Genomic DNA, 12,968 nt, shown 5'->3' with positions numbered 1-12,968 from the left:
AAAGTTTGAGAGAATATTTCAAAGTAGTAAGGATACAGATCTCTGTCAGCTGTCATGAGAACTGTAAAAAGGAATGAGGTTGTATGTACTTTTCCATTTTTTTAATTGTTTAAAAAAGTGGTTGGTATAAGTGCTACCCCTGCCTAAGGTAACTCTAAATCAGGTAACTCTAAATCAGGTAACCCCTCCAGTATGTGGCTTGCTTTCTCAGATGAGTTTGGCCTTTGTTACATTAGAGTTTGACTAGTTTACAAAACGTCTCTCACTTTTCTTGTTTAAGAAGAAACACTGCGAGCTAACGGGCCTTCTCCTTCTTAGTGATTCAAGTGCGAAGCTCCTTTCCCGGGCAAAGCCCCTGAACCTGATTTGGGTTCAGCCATGCAGAGTCTGAATAGGGCCGCTGAGAAAATGCACTGTCGGGGTTTCTTCGGTGCCGCCCCGCAACATGCATAACGACGTGTCGGCCAGTGAGAGCGGAGCGCTGTGGTAGAGGTTGTTTATGTGGAGTGCTGGGTTAGGGTTCCGCCCACCGAGGTATCGCTGATCGCAGGGCAGACAGGCAGAGTGTAAAATGGCGCACAGCTGTCGGTGGCGATTCCCCGCTCGGCCCGGAGGGAGCAGTAACTCCGGTACCGGGAGGAGAGCGGGCCGAATCAGGGTAACTGCCTCTCTGCGGAGTGTCTCGGGAGCCCAACCCAACGCAGCTGGGCTCGGACCCGGGTTTGACGCTGCACTACAGGTCTCTTCGGTTATCGGGAGCAACCTGCAGAAATTTCGGGATGTTTTGGGGGAATCGAGCGATTCGAGCAGCGGGGAGGTAAGCACAAGACCGTACAGAAGCAGCCTGACGGTAAACTGAGGAGCGCTGGTTACACGGGGGGCTGCGGGGCTCTGTTAACGTGGAAAGCCGTTAACTAACATCTCAGATGAAGAGCTAACGGTTATTCTGCCCAGACGTTACCCGTCTTTCCCCCCTAGTGTGGCTGTCAGCAAACTTGTCATTGCCAGGATGCTCAGTTAACTTTGAGTTAGCCGAGTAACGAGTTATAACGTGAACTTTAGTTAAGAAACAACACAAGCGCCAAATGGTGATCGGATTTACGGTCGAATCATTGTCTCTGTTGGAAAGAAAGTTTTCTGCGCCTCAGTGAAGTGTGGAGACAAGCTACATCCTCACAGTTTGGATGAACGGGTGCTAACATTAGTGTGCTAGCCGGACCAAAACACTGTAACGATAGATGAATCTGTGTGTTACCTATTAACTAACTACAACATAAAGTACAGTTAACACACATCGCAATTTCTGTTTCATTTAGTGACTAACATACACTGTGCAACTAAGCTGTTACTACTGGCTTACTAATTAGCCACTTGATATTAGCTTGATGTGAAGCCTCAAGGCTGGACGTGTTGCCTTCAAATTCATGTTATTTCATCGTACAGTAAAAGTTGTCGTCCCGTATTAGGGTTAGTATTCATTTCCAGTAGTATCATAATGTTAGTATTTAAACATGTGCTAATAGGGATGTCACCTTGTTGTGTTGTAACAATGGACCTTTGAGATAGCGTGGAATGTGTTTAAAAACAAGACATGTCAACTTGAAGGGAGCGAGAGTACACTGTTGGGGTTTGTAACTAGCTAGCTTGAACTTAGCGTCCGTCTGCAACATCTCTGATAAATGGGCTGTTTATTAGTCACTGTATTTCCTTTTAGATTTCTTTTGGGCAAGCGTTGTCAGCTGATTAGCTTAGTATTTACAATATAAGCTCAATTGTTAGCTGGTTGCAGTGAAGTGTCAACCTTTCAGCGGAGCCATGGCTAACATAGCTGAGAGGTTAGCTCGCATGCTAACCGTCTGCATCTCACAGCTAAAACTACACCATCAACCCTCTGTCGTAAGCGATCTTAAAGTTGCAGGTTTGCTCCGGAGGCTGCCGTGTTTACCTCCGGTCAGCTTAATGTTAGGTGATTGGTTAAAACGTTATAGCTTAAGTTGGCGGAGTTCATAGAGAAAACTGTATAATTCCCACTGATGTTCGGCGTTAAGCTAGTAAAGCTACCATGCTACGCACTACGCCACGCTAGCCATCGCGGCTATTGCTGATGCATAGGAAAATGGGAGGTGGACATGTTTTCCCCTTCTCTACACAGCCACTGCGTAGCTAGTACCAGAATAATACCGTGTTTATAATGCTAGGTAAAGGTATCTGATATGCGCCTACATACATGAAACCACTCTCTTTACTGTTGCAAATAAGAGTATACCGACAGAGATTTCTGTCTGTATTAGCTTCGATTTTTTTTCCCTGAGAAACGAGACTCGCTAGTGACAGTGCGCATGCAGGGCTGACTACAATAACAACGAGCCTCTAGTAGACGGACCGTGTGATGTGGGGGTGTGTTCGCCTTAGCGAACTACCATCTTCCTTCTTCATGATGAGCAGCATGCGTTCAATGCAGTGGGAGTACACTGTGTGGGGATGTTTACCACCAGCCCCAGCGCTTCTAGTCTTAGCACACACGGATACTTATTAGGTTTAAGCACAGCAGTATTTGCATAAATATGAGTTAGACATTAACCTTTTTTTTTGTTTTAATTCTAAACTTCAAGTACGCTTAGATGTTCTAAAATATTATATAGTGAGGTGAGACTGTAATAGCACTTACCGTGTAGTAGTCAGGTTTTGTAGAACATTGGAATTATATTTTGATGGATTTAAAATCTTGACTTTATGAAGTAGAGAAACTTTAATTTAATTTGAAATAACATCTCAATGAGCGGATAACTTTTTAGGGAATTAGGTGTACCTCTAATCCTGTTCTCTTATAGGCTGACAATAATTGCCAGCAAAACAGCATGTTGGATTTGTGGAGACAAAGAGTACATTTAAATTCATGTGAAACTATGAAAATTGCAGACTTTTATTTGAAACATCAGTTTTTTTGTTGAAATTGCAAAACAGTAATTTTATGTCCAACATCATCCTCATAAGGTATAATGGTATAATAATGGTATTTGAAATTACCAAAAACCCCTCCTTCCACTAGTTTAGTGAATAGTAGTATTTGTAATGTGTGGAGAAAGACTGGACCATTAAATCCCCATGGAACCTGAACCCTATCGAACTTGCGAACACAGCATGGTGATTTTATTGAGAAGCAGTTTAGTGCCTGTCTGACCAGACTGGGGCAGGATTGTTCAGGCTCAATGCAGCCTGCTGAGCTCACAGGGCGACCCTGAACAGAGCGCCAGCCGGACACTTGGCCACCCCTCCTTCCTCCTTCTAGGCAAAAAAACCCAAATCCTCTTCAGACACACACAGCCCTGTCTGAGAGGCAGAGGAACTTTTCTTCTGACAGCTGCCACTTTGGAATGGATTACTAAGCCTATTGGGGTGGCTCAAAAGGGTGCTTGTCGGCTGTTGCTGTCCAAATGAAGGCATTTGTTAGCTTTCTTGATCCAACCAAATTGCCTTTGCTTGTTTTGGTGCTGAGTGCAGCCCAAATTGACTTTTTTTTTTGTAAATGTATGACCTTATCACTTCCTTTCCTAAAATGTCAACCTTAACCTCAGTGTCCACCTAATAAGTCTTAGCATCATTTTCTCTTTTTGTTAGTTGTCCAATAGATCAAGCCTTTTGCTGCATTAATTCCACTCACATATTATAACCAGTGTTTAATCTTTCATACAAAAATGGAGCTGAATAGATGCATCAACCAGAATGTCTCTTTGCCTCACTGGTTTGAGAGAAATGCTGTGTTTGAGCGGAAGGGGCTTCAGTCCAGCAGGTGTTTGCCCTATTTAAATGGCAGACCCCCTTCCCCCCTCACTTACCCATCCCTGAGACAGCGTGTGAATTGGAGCAGGAAGCTTTGTGTCTGCTTTTATTCTAGCTCTCACAAAGTACGGGCGGCTGAAAGAGCGCAGGCAGGGATATCAAAGGGTGTGGGGCAACCCCCCTCCTCCAAACGGGACAACGCTCGGAGGAAAATTAGTCACAGACCCTCCCATCCATGGCTTTATTCTGGTACAGCAGGCGGGCAAGAAGCTTTCACCTCTGCTTTAGGAGTTGCCTGACTAAGGGAGAAAGGCGGCAATTGTGTCATCTTTCTTACTCTTTGTATGTGTGTGATGGTAGCAGTAGGGGTGCCCCTCAGACTTTATGTCCCTTATTGCACTCAGGAGTAGGCGTGTCTTCTTTGTCTTTATTTTGATTAGAACCTCAGTTCACACTGGCTGCAGGGGTGGGTGGGACAAGTGTGTATTTGTGGCTTCTTGGCAGCCTGTATGAGTGTTTATGAACGTGTGTGTCTGTGTGTGAGGGAGTGAGACACCACGCACACGTGCCAATCTATCTGTTTGTCTTTGTCCATTTAATTTTTTTTATCTCCTTATGTGCAGTATGTAGGAAGAGGAGAGTTGGGTTTGGTCTGTGTGCTTCAGAGCAAAAGTGAAATAGTCACACTTAGTGTGTGTACACACTTAAAAAAAACATTTGTCCACCTTTTGCTTTGGGCTGTCAGGGGTCACAAGTCATCACCACCATGTAATCCACTCTGGTGGAGGAAACACAATATTTGTATCAGTTACCCAGAATAGATCTTTAACTTATGTCGTTTGACATTACTTGTAGCTGCTTCTTTGCACAGTTCATAATACTTGTTGTAGTGATCTTTGGAAATCCTTTGTAGATCTTGTGAATAAATTTGTCATCGGAGGGGCATAGGAGTAAGACCTCAGTACTACTTTTTTCTCAGTGGCAGGAAAAATGACTTCTTATGAGCATCATAGCAACTGACAAGGTCCTAACCCAGTCAAACTCAAAACATTTGTCTCATTATTAATCTTTTTGTAGCTAACTTTTTTCTAATTATTACATTAGTAACAAAAGATCTATAAAACTGTTACTGTTGTGTTTGTGTGCATTTTACTTGCTTAAGCAGTGTTTTTCTTGATCGTGGCGGTAATTGGTAATTTCTACTAGCTGCACTTTATGTTAACTGATTTATCATCTCTTTGCAATGTCAAAGAGTTGTTTTAAATGACAATAAATGTGTGTGTTTAAATTTGTGTTTGTTGTAAGACATTCACTACAGTCCAGGTATATTTAACAACACAGCCAATTGTGGTATTAAAAGTGAAGACATAGGAAGACTTTCACTTTGAACCTTCTGAGGAAGTGTTGACAGTGCCATCAACATAAGCTTATGTTACCATAACATATATAGTTAGAATAATAATGGGGACAGTTTTTGCAAATTTCTGTGTTAGTTGGTCAGAAAGATGGTGGGAACTATCACAGTTATGACAGTTATTGTTAGATTTCTTGCACAACAAAATAACAGGAAGGTAGATAAACAAATATAGATGACTGAGATCACATCGTTGTAACTATTGAGTAACTTGCTCTGGGTAACTAATGAAGACTAATAATGGGTTAAAAGTAAACTTGTTTCAAGTAGTCTAGGATTTAAAAAACATAATGATGTAAATCAGTATATATACTGACTAAGAAACTAGTCCCTAATCTGCTGCCTTGTAGCATTGTAATCTGTTTGAATTCTCCTAAATGCTGTCTTGAAAGACAGTAAAAGTCCTACAATATTAGCTTTCTCATATTGCAAAAGTGCTGTCAGAACAATACATCTAAAAACACCTCAAACCAAACTCACATCCGTCTCATACCTGTTAGGGACAGTCCCTTGCACCTCCTTAACATTAATAACGTTATTTCCACGGTGAATCACTTTGGGTTTCTTTTTCAATTTTTGCTTTACATTATATATGACAGACCAGGAGGAATTAGCACTCTTCAGGATTTTACGGTGAAAGAAACGACAGAAGTCAAAGAAGATAAAGAACTTGAACAATTGTGCTCAAAAACAGTCTTGTACATTCTTCAGTTGAAGAGATAAAATGGGTGTTTCTGGTTAGCCTTTTATCACTTAAGGTAGTGTGAAATGTACCTCACCATTCTACTACAGTGTTTGTTTACTTCTTGAAGTTACCTCCCTGTGTCTGCCCTAGTATTGAGTTCATGGGGAGCGTTGTGTTTCACTTGCCACTTTTCAGTGCTCATCAGCCAGTGGGTGGGAAGCCAAAAAGCGAGAGATGAGATAGTGACTGAATACGTGTTTGGGAGCATGACAGAGAGCAGGAATAAGGCAGAGGAGAGGGGAGCCTTGTCATGTGTGGGAGGCCTGTTTAGATTGGGATTTGGCAAGCTTCTGCATGAGCATGTTGAAACCCCAAACCCCTTTCATCCTCAGTGCTCCCAGGAGACAAACTGTTGTTGATGGTACATGTGGTCAAGATGCTGCTTCCTTGTTGCTTTTTTCTCTACGCCTCTCCTTCTTTCCTCGCTTTCGTTTGCTTGGTTGCCTCGCCTGTGTTCCCCTCCCCCGCATCCTCACTCCTATGTTCTGCTTGTTTACATCTTACCCTGCTGTTCATACGATTTTTTTTTCCTTCGAGATATTTGTGTGAGCGAGAAGAACATGTGCATGTGTGTGTGTGTGTATATGTACATGATGCTTTGCAGTACCCTTATAAGCACTTGCTGCGTGATGTCATTGACTACTTCTCACACTATCACAGCAAGTCAGAGCCGTCCATTGGTACTCCGCCCCCCTCTGCTCTGTAACACCAACCAACAGCAGCAGCTTAATCAGAGAGGAGGATGCTGGTTTGACTGTGAGGAGAGAGACAAAAAGTGGAGAGAGAAGATGCACTATGAGGAGCAGAGGATGCTCAGATTAGCATTGCCTGCCAGTATTACAGTATTGACTGTTAGAATTTGTTTATGTTGAGCAGATGAAAGAAAACACAACTTGTTTTTGTATATTTGTATATTTTAATATAATCCATTTAGGAGCCAGTGATTAACATTGTGATTTGTGTAACCCTTAAATGGGCAAATGAGTTTGCTTGTAGTTTGGTAAACACACATGTGTGGACTAAGCCTGTATAGCAGCTGCTCTACAAACTGGGCCAATGAGACCTTAACTGCATCCCTACATGCTGCTATAAATAAACATGATGAAATGACATACTCACCTCCACTCTTTAACACACATGCTGATTGCAAGAAGTAGTAACACACATAAGATCATGAAGATATAGATTTCACCCTGTTAAGGCATGAAAGGAAAGATTGATGTACGATTTGTACATGGAACATCTTACATTTATCTTGCATTTCTTTAAAAAACTCAAATAAACTTACAGAGAACATTAAAACATGTTCATTACAGCCTGTTTAAACTTTCAGGTTTGGTTCTCAGATGCTTTCTAACACATCATAACAAACAGCCGATGGTTTATTTTTGCACTTTTAACATAAATTATTGTAATGTAATAACACTTTAAATGCCCCTTCCCAAAGCATTCATGATCAGAGCCAGGAAAACTAAGAAGTTTCACTGGTAACTTTAAGTTCAAAAAAGCTTTAAATGATTATCTTTTGTTAAAATTGGAGTAAACTACCTTATCAGATATTTAATAATTTGACTGGAATAAATATTTTTGCTCACTTCCTTTCATTCAGCATGACTAGGGCTGCAAAATCTAATAGCTCAGCTGTCTTTACACCTGATACTGACTGTAAGAAATTAACACTAATATAAGTTTTAAAAAGGCTGATTATGTAGAGCTGACTTTAATATGCTTCAGTCTGAGATGTTCTGAAATTGCCAAAAAGGATAAACCACTTCCTTTTAAACACAACCTTATCTTTGAGCCAGACGTGATACACTTCCAATGTAAGGGACATATGATACACATATGATGTGTAATTAGCATTGTAACCTCATAGGGCTGCTTACATGATTGCTTAACATAGGCCTCACTGTCTTTTGTGTGTCTCACCCTGGCTGTCTTTGGTTGGTTGTCTATGTATGAGCAACCACCTTAACATTTTACAGTTCCTTTTGGGAGCAGGAATGTTAGTCAGCCAGAAAGATTTGGGTGTTTGCAATTCAAACTGTCTGTTGTGGTTTGAGTCCCCTCCAAATGTCATTCCAAAAGCCAGAGAAACACGAGAACACCAGTGTAAGCCAGCAGTTAAAATTGAGATTGAGCACATCATTATAGCCTTGAATCCTTGGTCTTCATTTAAATCTCACTTGGAGAACAACTAAAGTGTTGCACACATCTAGGGCAGCTGATAATTATGTAACATAATGGATGCTGTAAATTTTATCTATTAACCAAACTTTCTTCTTACCTGTATTTTAGCCATATAACAAAAATTGTATGGTCATAAAAGACTGATTCTTTCTTTTTCTTTTTTTTTTTGTAGGAAGAAGCATTTAGAGGGTTTGGCACAGTTGCCGAACAGAAAAGAGTACAGAGCCCTTCAACAACATCTCCAGGTAAAGTTACTGACTGGGTACTTGGAGAAATCAGCTTTCTCAGGTAATCGGGGAAAGGTCTTTAAATGCGCTTAAGAAACCTGTTTATTGGAAATATGCATAAACGTGCAGCAGAAGAGTAACCTGATTTCTCCTCCACCTTGGACTTATTTTGGAAGCATGGCACATATATTGTAACTGTATAGTGACAGAAAACACAGCGGAGTGACAGCACAGGGGGAGATCACATGTAGCTGATTCACAACAGGAACTGTATGAATTTTTTAAAAATCAACAGGGATAAGTGATTTATTTAGACTTATTTAGAAGAGGCACTTTGTGTTAGTTGGATGTCTTGTTGGCCCTTAAGCAGACTTTGTTTAAAAATAAGGCGGCATCGTCCTGTAAATGATCTCTACTTTCATTCATTCTTTCACTCAGCTGTGTGTTCCTGTCTCAAGCCTTTTGTTACACACATGCATGCCCTAATCCCCCAACCTGATCTTAGAAACCAGCTTTAACCTTTATATGACACCTGGTTACAAAGTACTGTTTATTACTTTTGATCTTCTGGTGATTGTGTGCTCTATATTTGACGTTCCCATCTATTTACATGTCTGTTTTGTTCTCTGTTTTTATCAGTGGGCCCACCCATACAGGAGAAGAAGCCCAGAGGTCGACCCCCAAGGGCCATGACTGCCCAAAAAGCTGCTGCAAGTCTACCTTCCCCCACCTCCCTTCCCTGTCCTACGCAAGCTCAACTTGAGGGCTGTGACAGGCCAGCAGAGAAGGTAAAAAGACTGCCTGGGAGGCCACCTGGCACTGGGGAGAAGAGAAGAGGTCGACCCCCATCTTCAGGTAGCAAGAAAGCATGGAGTACAGGCAGCCATGCAGCAGGGCAGGACAGTAGCCAAGCTGGGACTGAGTTGGGTGTTGACACAGAGGAGGACAAAGACAGAAAGGCCATCAAAAGGATGCCACTGCCCTCTGCCCAGCCACGTGACACTGACGCAAAGCTTCCCAAAGGTGGGCGGACTGAATCCAAAGTTACAAATCTGAAGAGGCTAAAAGTGACTAAACTTGCTCCTCTGAAGTCACGGCTCAAAACTTTGCCTGGTGTACCCCGCCGCAGACGTGGCAGACCACCCTCAGCTGAGCGTCTTAAAGCTGAGGCAGCAGCTGCTGCTGCTGCACAGCTGTCTACCTCCATTGATTGTGAAGAAGGGAAACACAAAGCTTTTAGGGTCAGAGGTGGTGATAGGGGCACAGAACTACAAACTCCCCAGCAGCCAATGATGAGGAATGTGGATGGAGATGAGGACAAGGACTCTTCCAATCCACCCACCTCCCCATCTCCTTCCAAGCCGGGTAGGACAGTGGGCCTCAGAAAAAGCCCTCGCCATAGAAAGCCTGTCAGAATTGTCCCATCCTCTAAGCGCACTGATGCCACCATTGCTAAACAGCTGCTGCAGCGTGCTAAGAAAGGAGCACAGAAGCGATTAGAGAAAGAAGCCAGCGGAGGTAGTGGGACAGGAGCTACTGAAGCTGGCACAAGGAAGACCCAGCTCAAGAACATCAGACAGTTTATTATGCCTGTGGTCAGCACAGTCTCCCTTCGCATCATCAAAACCCCCAAACGCTTTATTGAAGATGAGGGCAGCTTTGGAACTCCAACACCACATATGAAGATTCCACGGTTAGAAACGACCCCTTCATCTGTCTCTACATCTGCCCAAGCCACCTCCACTACTTCCTCTTCACCCTCTCCTGTGTTGGCATCCTCTACGCCTGCTGTTACGAGCACTTGTACCACTGCTCCCACTGACTCCCTTCCGCCTCCTCCGCCTCCTGCCTCCATCCCTACCGTTCCATCAGCAGCTGCCAGTCTGCTCGCTAGTAGCACCAACAATGCAGCTAATGGGCGTTTTAGCAGTAGTGCAGCATCTTGTGGCTCAAGTGCTGTGTCACAGCATTCCTCCCAACTCTCCTCAGCAGAGTCTTCCAGGTCCAGCAGTCCAAGCTTGGATGACTCATCGTGTGACTCACAGGCTTCTGAGGCCACACAGGCTTTGTCAGAGGCAGAGGATCATTCACCGTCCTCGCAGGGAGAGGGCGGTGCCACCTTGATGCACAGCTCACGACCTCCCTCCCCACCCTCTGAGCCGGAACCAGAGCATGTCTTGGCAGAGAGGAGTCGAAGAGGCCGGAGAGGACAAGGAGTTGGTCGGGGAAGTCAGAGGGGAAGAGAGAGACTCACCACTGGGGGCAAAAAGCCTATCATCAGCCCACCAACAGGTGTTCTGATGCCCTCCTCAACACTAAATTCTCAGCAAGCTTCATCAACAGCTTCTTCTCCTTCTTCACCTCCACCTCCTCCTCTTCTTGCCCCTCCACAGCCTCCCCAGTCTGTTTCCTCCAATACAGCTGCTGTCAGTGAACACCACTCACAGTCATCTTGGATGTCTCACTCCATGCCTCAATTTCTTTCCAGAACTACAGTGCTGGCCAGCTTGCAAGAAAAACGAATTGGCTCTATTTTGAAAGAGCCCACCTTTCGCTGGACATCCCCTTCCCACCCTGAACAGCAGTACTTTTCGTCTGCCAAATATGCCAAGGAGGGCCTCATACGTAAGCCCATATTTGACAACTTCCGCCCTCCCCCTCTCACAGCTGAAGATGTGGGTCTGTTGCCCCAAAGCGGAGCTGGAGGAGCTTCTCCAGTTGTATTCCCTGCACCAGGCAGTGGAACTGGTACAGGGACTCGTTTATTTGCCCCTCTACATCCCCACAGCCACCACCAACATCCCTCTTCATCTCGCTTTGATACTCCAGTCCAAAAGCGAAGCCCGTTGCTCCGTGCTCCCCGCTTCACACCCAGTGAGGCCCATTCTCGGATATTTGAGTCTGTTACCCTGCAGTCCTCTTCTGGCAGAAGTCCTGGCTCCCTCTCCCCACACCAGACATCCTCTAGCTCTTGCAGAACTTCGCGGCGCAGAAAACGACTGGACTCTGGTACACTACGTGGCCATCCACGTTCTCCTTCCCACTCAATGACCAGGCGCAGCAGCCAGATTGGAGGCCAGATGTCTGTAGGGAAAGGCTCCTGTGAGATGTCTATGCTGATTGGCCCAGTCTCCTGTAGTAACACAAGCTCTTTGCCAGGGGGCTCTGCAAGTCCACTAGCCACTTGTGCCTTAACTCCTGCTTCATTCAGCACCTTCTCCACTGCATCTCTGGGTCTGGCCTCACAAGGGACACCTGATAGCAGGAGAGGGGCTGTTGGAAACCCCCCACCTTTGTCAGCTACATCATCTGCTTCATCATCTCTTTTCCCACTCTTTCCTACCTGCGCTCAGGAAAAGTGCCGAAGTAGTGGGAAAGGAGGTAAAGACAAAAGCTTTACAGCTTCCCAGGAACCTGCTTCAAAAGAAAAAGAAAAAAGTTCTGAGAAAAACCGTGAGAAAGAGAAGGAAAATAAAAAAGAAGGGAGGAAGGATCAGGAGAAAAGAAGTAAGTTTTCTACACCGGATGGCTCCCCCAATGCACCTTCTAACATGTTTACTGGAGATGGTAGGGACTCAGAAGATGCTGTTTTATTAGCTCAAAAAAAGGCTCCAGGGAGAAAAAAATCAACGTTAGTTGACATGAGTTCTGACATTGCTTCCTCAGAGGTGCGTGTGCTCCATTCCACTGTTTCCATGTCTACTGTTAAAGAACGTGTACCTAAAAAAGGCAGACCCTCTGAGAAAGGAGTGGAGATAGAAGATGGTGAAAAGGAAAAGGAGAAACAAAGTGCTCCAAGCCAGCAGACAGCAAACCTTCCAGGGCAGCCAGGAAGACATCCACTCCCTGTATCCTCACTTAGATCAATGTTGGCACAAGCGGAGAAACAGCCTGTGACTGATAAGCGGGTAGTTGGACTACTGAAGAAGGCCAAAGCCCAGCTCTTTGAGATAAAAAAGAGTAAGCTGAAGCCTGCAGATCAGACCAAGGTCCAGGTGAGTTTCTGTTCAAGTCTCATCTTTATACAATGGCAACATATATCTTGTCTTTTGCTTTCATTCTCATCCCCCCCCCAAAAAAATTATATATATATATATATATATATATATATATATATATATATATATATATATATATATATATATATATATATATATATATATATATATATAAATGATTTTTACATGATGCTATGAATATTTGCTATAAATAGAAACCTGCTTTTATTCAAACTGAAACTTTATAATAGGAAAGTCCCACAGAGGGTGTTACTTAAGGGAAATTCTGGTAACTTCATATATTATTCATAAAGCAGCACTGACTGTGCTTCTCAAGTATTGTCCTCTAAATATACTTCTCTGTTCTTCTACTATTAAAATAAAGATTAGATGGTTACATGTATTTGTTGCACAGTTTAAAGATAAAGTTTTATTGTCCTACCTGATCTTGTCAGTGGCTTGACCCAAATTTCCTCCTCTTCATGATCATCATATTCATCACTATAACACATTGTTTATAATGTTCTATTACAAATTAAACTATTGTCTGAGGGACATAAGCAACATATATCCTTTTTGGATTGTTAATTTGTTTACATTTACATTCACATTAA

At 43.3% G+C, this 12,968-nt stretch overlaps 1 protein-coding gene across 3 annotated transcripts in view; it reads left to right on the top strand.

The window, feature by feature from the left end:
* The first annotated feature begins 525 nt into the window (after nt 1-525).
* kmt2a (lysine (K)-specific methyltransferase 2A) overlaps nt 526-12,968 on the top strand; it is a 45,851-nt gene continuing 33,408 nt past the window's right edge. For all 3 annotated transcript variants that reach the window (XM_067507963.1, XM_067507964.1, XM_067507962.1), the window contains exons 1-3: nt 526-817; nt 8,302-8,374; nt 8,996-12,351. In XM_067507963.1, coding sequence (XP_067364064.1) covers nt 572-817; nt 8,302-8,374; nt 8,996-12,351 — 3,675 coding nt within the window. In that variant the 5' untranslated portion in view covers nt 526-571. The remainder of the gene's footprint in view (nt 818-8,301; nt 8,375-8,995; nt 12,352-12,968) is intronic.

The sequence above is a fragment of the Channa argus genome, chromosome 6 (assembly GCF_033026475.1).
Source record: "Channa argus isolate prfri chromosome 6, Channa argus male v1.0, whole genome shotgun sequence".
NCBI lineage: Eukaryota > Metazoa > Chordata > Actinopteri > Anabantiformes > Channidae > Channa > Channa argus.
The sequence above is the reverse complement of the archived record's forward strand: the minus strand, read 5'-3'. Positions and strand labels throughout refer to the sequence as shown.